Here is a 5,998-nt window from a genome sequence, read left to right as displayed (position 1 = left end):
TGTCTAGACTCATTACTAAACTAGAGCAGGAGTGGGTTTGCATAGCAGCCAGGAACACTGGGAGGGAGGGAACCTGGGATGTAGGGGACTCCCAGGGAGCACAGGAGGGGAGAAGTGTCCAGAATGCCTGTGTGTCCTATGAGGTCTGCCTGCCGTGTTCCTTCCATCCATATTCCCGTGGCGGCTGGAGACCCTGGGTGCTGGGAACTATGAGGAGCTAGAGGCTAGGCAACCGGACCCAGCGGTTCTCATGGTGGGGTGGGGAGAGCTGGGGCTCAGGGCCAGGCCCAGGGCAGGTCCTGACGGTGGAGGGAGGGAGAAAGCAGAAGTTTCCGCTGGGGTCAGCACCTGCCCTAACATGAGGGAAGGAGCAGGCTGCCGACTGGGCTCCTCTTCTTGTGTCGCAGTCAGCACACCTGGGACAGTGAGAGAGGGGCTTGGAGTGAGGGCAGCAAGCCTTGGGACCCAAGCCTGGTCTGACCCCTCACTGGCCAAGGGCCTGTCCCATCTCCTCTCCAGGATCCATGGTGGAAGGTGGGATATCAATTTGTAAAGCGGTTGTTCTCAAGAGTCGCATGCAGAAAAAGGCAGGTGCCCTCCAGATCACCTGGTGGTCAGTGCCTATTCTGAGGAGAAGGTCTGGGACCCACATGGCTCCATGGCCCACATTAGCCTTGGTGGAAGTTTCTTAGCAAATGGAGCCAGGTTGTTGGAAGCTCACCTCAGCCTCAGCCCCCACGGGGCCCCGCTGAGTGCCCCAGGCTGGTGGAGGGAACATGGGAGGTGACAGACCACAGGGCTCCTTGGGGGTCTCCTCCAAGTGAGCCGCTGGGGCTGGAGTCCCGGAGACCAGGGGGCCTGGTGTCAGATCACAGCTTGGCCAGTTTCTTGGGCAAGTGACCCAAACCCCTGGGCTTTGGCTTCTGCATCTGCATGAAAAAGGTGATGGGTCACAGGATTGGGGTGTGGATCTAAGGAGATTCACATATGGGGGTATCTGGTACACTGCCCCCCAACACAGGAGGAGATTTGGGTGTTGTTATCCTTAGCCCTGTCTCCTGGCCTCCCGGCTCTCCTCACAGCCTCTGTTCCCCTTTGGGAGAAGTGGGGGTGGGCCGGGCCCGGAAGGCTCCTCAGCGGCCACTGCAGTCCCTACATCAAAGGTGGGGCGGGCCAAGGGGTGAGACCAGCCCAGGGGAGAGGGTGGGATCTCTCCACCAATCAGGAGGCTTCCCTCAGCCCAGCCCCTCTGGGCCAGTTCTTCCTGTCGCCAGTGCCCAGCAGCCCTGGCTGGCACTTAACCTGCTGGGGATCAGAGGGCAGGCCCCCTCAGGAGGTCCCGCTGGGGGAGGGGCCACCCCCACCAGGGTCCCTGGGAGAGAGCTGGCCTCCAGGGAGAAGAGTCTGCAGGGATCCTAGTCTCTGTGCCTGGCACTGGGCGAAGTGTTTATGCGCATTATCTCATTTGGGTCTCAACAGTCCCAGGAGATAAGGATTGCTTTTATCTCAGTTTTGCAGATAAGGAAACTGAGGCGCAGGGAGGTAAGTCAGTAGGGCTAGAACGAGATGCAGGCTCTAAAGCAGCAGAGTGGAAGGCCTCCTCCATCTGGAGCCAGGGCAAGATCTGTGGCATCCACACGTTGCATGCTCCCACCACCCGACGGCTCCCAAGCCTGGCATCCAGAATGCCCTGTGTGTCTGGAGGAAATCAGGTCCCCGGGAATACCGTGAGGGCACCCAGAGCCAGAGACCCGCCTGCAGAACCTCGCTCGAGGTCGCACACAGAGCAGGGGCCGACTCGAACTCAGGCTGCTTGTTCTGTGCCCAGCACTCTGTGGCGGGTTGACCCCTCAGGGCCAGCGGGAGAGGCAGGCCCTGGGGATGGAGGTCTCCCGCCTCCCCCCACCCAGGAGACTCCTCGGAAGCACGTCGTCTACAGTGCAGGGTCATGACAGAAATGTCCAGTCTTTTATGGATGGTGAGGGGGGCGGGTCCCCAGGAAGGTGTGGGAAGACCAGTCTTTCCGGGCTGGGCACAGGCATCAGCCCCTCTCTCTCCCCTGCCAGGCCCGCAGCAGACAGGTGTGGTCAAGAGCAGAACACCCGGCTTGGGCTCATCTCCCACCCCCGTCCTCAGCCTCTGCAAGGGAAGCCTCAGGCCTGCCTCTCAGGAGCAGCAGCTAGGGACAGGAGGCCCTGGGGTAAGAACCCAAACCCTAGAAGGCTGGGCAAGAAGGCACTGGGTATTTGGGGATGAACTGTGTTCCCCCAACATCCATGGTGAAGTTCTAGCCCCCAGGACCTCAGAACGCCAATGTATTCGGAGATAGCGCTTATAAAGAGGCAATGAAGGTAAAAGAAGGTCATGTGGGGGGGCCCTAATCCAGGATGACTGGGGGCCTTACCAGGCGTGATAAAGCCAGGTGCACAGACCGCAGCGTAATTACGTTGAGGGCACAGAGAGAAGGCGGCCATCTGCAAACCAAGGAGGGACGCTGCAGAAACCAACCCTGCGGACACTGATCTTGGACGCTAGCCTCCTGAACTGTGAGAAAATTGTGTTTCTGTTCTCCCAGCCACCCGATGTGTGCTTACAGCAGCCCCAGAAACAAATACGCCGGGCCTCGGTTGTGGAAGCGAACCACCCGGCATCCTTTAAAAACGTTTTCCTAGACTGTGGAAGAGCCCTCCGGGTCGACGGGCATACGCTCAGAGGAAGGGACAAGGTAGCGGGGCTGGGCGGGAGGCGAGCGAACAGGCCCGAACGTTAACCCCCATCCGTGCTACCTCACGCAGCAAGGCCAAGTGGAGCCCCTGCAGGTGAAGACTTGTCACAGTGGCACGGGAGGGCACACACCAACCTCAGGAGGCCTGGACCCAGGGAGGGGAAGAGCAGAAGGATGGTTCCCTGCAGGATGGGAACATTCTTCCTTTGCCAGACGCAATAAAAACCCAGGTTGATAGAAGAAAAACAGACCAAACCAACATTTTTTTTTTTTTTTAAGAAGTACAAAAATGGAAGCGTACCAGCTTCTCTCCCCCCTCCGCCACCCCCAGAACGCACTCCACCAGCAGTCCCAGCCCCGCCGACTCTGGTCCCGCAGCCAGCACCTTGCGGCAGCTCAGCCGGTGTGTTCGGGGACAGGTCACTCGGGGGGGTGTCAGCCCGGACTCCAGCCACGGAGGCCACCCACTCTCTCTTTCGGACACTGCCTCTCGGGGAAAGACATCACTTGGAAAAGAGATCCTTGGCTTTAAAAAAAGCTTGAAGACCACAGCAAGTAGCAAATGAGGAGGACACTCCACGCCAGAGGCCTGATTCCTGGCTGACAAGGGGACAGGCGAGGCTATCGGTAGAAGACGCCCAGGTGGGCCCCCCCCAAATCTTCTTGCCAAAGTTCAGGGCAGCCACTGAGCTGCAGGCCTGAGCTCTGGGACGGGCTTTGGTCACCGGGCTGGAAGGCAGGGCCTGGTCCCTGGTCCTCTGAGCTGGGGAGCACCTCTGCACTGCGGCTCCGACATCCCCACTGGGTCTGAGGCTGGAGCCTCTGGCATGCTGGCCGGGACAGGAGGGGTGGGGGTTCTGGCAACACACAGGACTCTGGAGACACCGAGACACCCTGTAAGAGAGGCAAAAGCAGCCGGGTAGTGGGCCACTGCCTGATGCCCTGAGACCTGGAACCTGGATGCTCCCCGGAGTGTGGCTGGCAGCTTCCGGACAGCCCTGGGGGTCGTGGACGCAGTGAAGCAAAGTGGTGAAGAACACCAGCTCTGGAGATACACTCCGGGGGTTCGTATCCCACCTCTGCTACTAACTAGCTCTAAGAACGCAACCTCTTTCATTCGGTTTTCTCATCTGTAAAACGGGGGTGATAATAACAGTCCCTACGCCACAGAGTTGCTGGAGCGCCGGCTGAGTCAATACGTGTCCGGTGCTAAGAACGGTGTTGGGCAAACAGCAAGCGAGCAGTAAATTTTGGTTATCAATACGCTCTGTTATGGACCACGATTCATTCACTCATGGGCCTCATGAACAAATGAAGCTTAAAGGAAACACGAAGGTCACCAGCTCCAAGCCCCTATACTCTGGAAGTCCCCACCCCTGGGGCTGGCCAGCCTCCCTCCCCCCAAGCCTTAATGGAGCACTTAGAACCAGTGGCTCTTGCTACCTTTCATCTTGCCTCTGGAGCAAGTCCGAGGATTCTCCGTCTTTAACGCGGCTGCGAAGACTTCTAGGTAGAGGTGGTGGCGGCCTTAACGGCCCGGGGCCCCAGCTCTTTCCCCAAGGAGGCTAGGGTCCTCTCCATACTCCCTTCAGCTTCTCTCTAACCCTAACTGGGTTGGATTAGATAAACCCGGATCCCCAAAGCATGGGAGTCTCTGCAGACTAGAGCCCACCCACTGCCTCCATTTCCGAACGAACCTGGGACCAGCCCGAGAGGAGTGGCGCGGGCCTGCCCGCATACCTGATACACTGCTGCAGCCAGCTCCGGGGCCGCGGGGGGCGGCGTCCAGGGCACGGCCTGCTTCCTAGGTTCCGGGGACGTCTGCCTTCTGGAACAGACCTGGGGCGGTGTCCAAAGGGCCGTCTCGGGGGCTCTCCCTTGGGAGAGCTGCGGGGGCGACTGTATCCCAGGGCAGTAAGGGGGTGTAACCCAGGGATCCAGTTCGGGCACCCTGCTCCCCAGGCGCTCGGGCGCCGCTAGTGCTCCGGGACAGGCCGGCGGGGACCCCCACGACGCGGCGGCGCCCAGGCCCGGGGCGCGCGCCTGCGCCTGCGCCTGAGTCTGCGTCTGCGCCTGCGCGGGGCCGCCGTCGGGGCAGAGCGGGCAGCCCCGAGGCGCCGCCGCCGCCGCGCCGCTGCGCCGCCGCCGCCGCCGCTGCAGGCTCTCCTCGCTGAGGCCCAGCACGGCCGACAGGTGGCCGATGTAGCGGATGGCCAGGCGCAGCGTCTCGATCTTGGTGAGGCTCTGGCCGGCGGGCGCCACGGACGGCGGCAGAAAGCGGCGCAGCTCGTGCAGGGCGCGGGCGAGCGTGCGCATGCGCAGCTTCTCGCGCTCGCTCGCGCTCTGCCGCTGCCCGCCCGCCGGCCCGCTGCGGCCTCGTCCGGGCGCCGTCGGGGCGGCCTCTGCGGAGCGGGCGCCGCGGGCCGGGAGCGCGGGCTGCGAGGGGCCGCGGGCGCCGTCGCAGGGGCACGAGCCCGAAGAGTCCGAGGAGGAGGCCGGGGACGTGGAGTCCGGGTGGCCGGCCCAGCCCCAGCCCTGGGGCAAGATCCAGTGGTCGTGGCCCAGGAGGCCGTGCAGAGGAGGGGACTGGGCCATGGCCGGGGCGGCTGCGGGCTCTGGGAGCCTGGGCCGGCCACCTCGAGGCCTGAGCTTTTATCCGGACCAAAGGTGAGAGGTGGCCCCCTGCCAGGTTACAGAGAGGTGTCAAAACCCACAGAGCCCAGGGAAGGCCTGGGCAGGGGGGCCTTGGGAAAGCGGGCCCATTTGCGGAGGTGTGGATTCTGACTCCTCGGGGGCTCTAATGGAGGCCCCTGCAGCCCGGGAAGTGTGGGAGGGACAATTCGCATCTGGATGGAGCTGCTAAGCTTCTCACCGAGTTCCCACCCACCCGGGCTCGTGGCATGGTGAGTGCCCAGGAGCCCGACGGTGGTGGGCAGTGCCATCATCGTCTGGGGACGGCCAGGCTGTCCCTCATGTGAGGAGTGGACCCATGCAAAGAGTGGCTGCCTCTCTCATCTCCAGCCCCCCCCCCACCCGGGGGCGAAGGCGGGGAGTGGGGGAGTTTGTCCAGTAACTGCCACTCACTGTCTACAGGTGTGCTGGATAAGCCTGCAAGACAAGCCCCGAGGGATTTGCCCACAGTGATGTGGGGTGGGGTGGGGTGGAAGTAGGGGGACATACAAGTGCAGCCTTCCTGGTTTGCTCCCAGAACCCACATTTGCTGGTTTGCTGAATAACACGAGCAACGTCATCTCACTACCCACAGATAGTTTC

At 62.0% G+C, this 5,998-nt stretch overlaps 1 protein-coding gene across 1 annotated transcript; it reads right to left on the bottom strand.

Moving 5' to 3' along the window:
- Positions 1-2,759: 2,759 nt before the first annotated feature.
- On the bottom strand, positions 2,760-5,320 carry MESP2 (mesoderm posterior bHLH transcription factor 2). Its single transcript, XM_035024352.1, has 2 exons — positions 4,466-5,320; positions 2,760-3,619 (listed from the first exon to the last, which is right to left on the bottom strand). The coding sequence occupies exons 1-2, from the start codon at positions 5,318-5,320 to the stop codon at positions 3,347-3,349; spliced, it is 1,128 nt and encodes a 375-aa protein (XP_034880243.1). The 3' UTR covers positions 2,760-3,346.
- Positions 5,321-5,998: the final 678 nt, after the last annotated feature.

The sequence above is a fragment of the Mirounga leonina genome, unplaced genomic scaffold (assembly GCF_011800145.1).
Source record: "Mirounga leonina isolate KUSES-001 unplaced genomic scaffold, KU_Mleo_1.0 Mir_178, whole genome shotgun sequence".
NCBI lineage: Eukaryota > Metazoa > Chordata > Mammalia > Carnivora > Phocidae > Mirounga > Mirounga leonina.
The sequence above is the reverse complement of the archived record's forward strand: the minus strand, read 5'-3'. Positions and strand labels throughout refer to the sequence as shown.

Bases quoted from the DNA above. Each gene is read 5' to 3' on its own strand.
- MESP2 (XM_035024352.1), bottom strand. From the start codon at position 5,320: ATGGCCCAGTCCCCTCCTCTGCACGGCCTCCTGGGCCACGACCACTGG. The intron at 3,620-4,465 runs GTATGCGGGCAG...CCTCTCTTACAG, and splicing joins TGGCTGCAGCAGTGTATCAG to GGTGTCTCGGTGTCTCCAGA.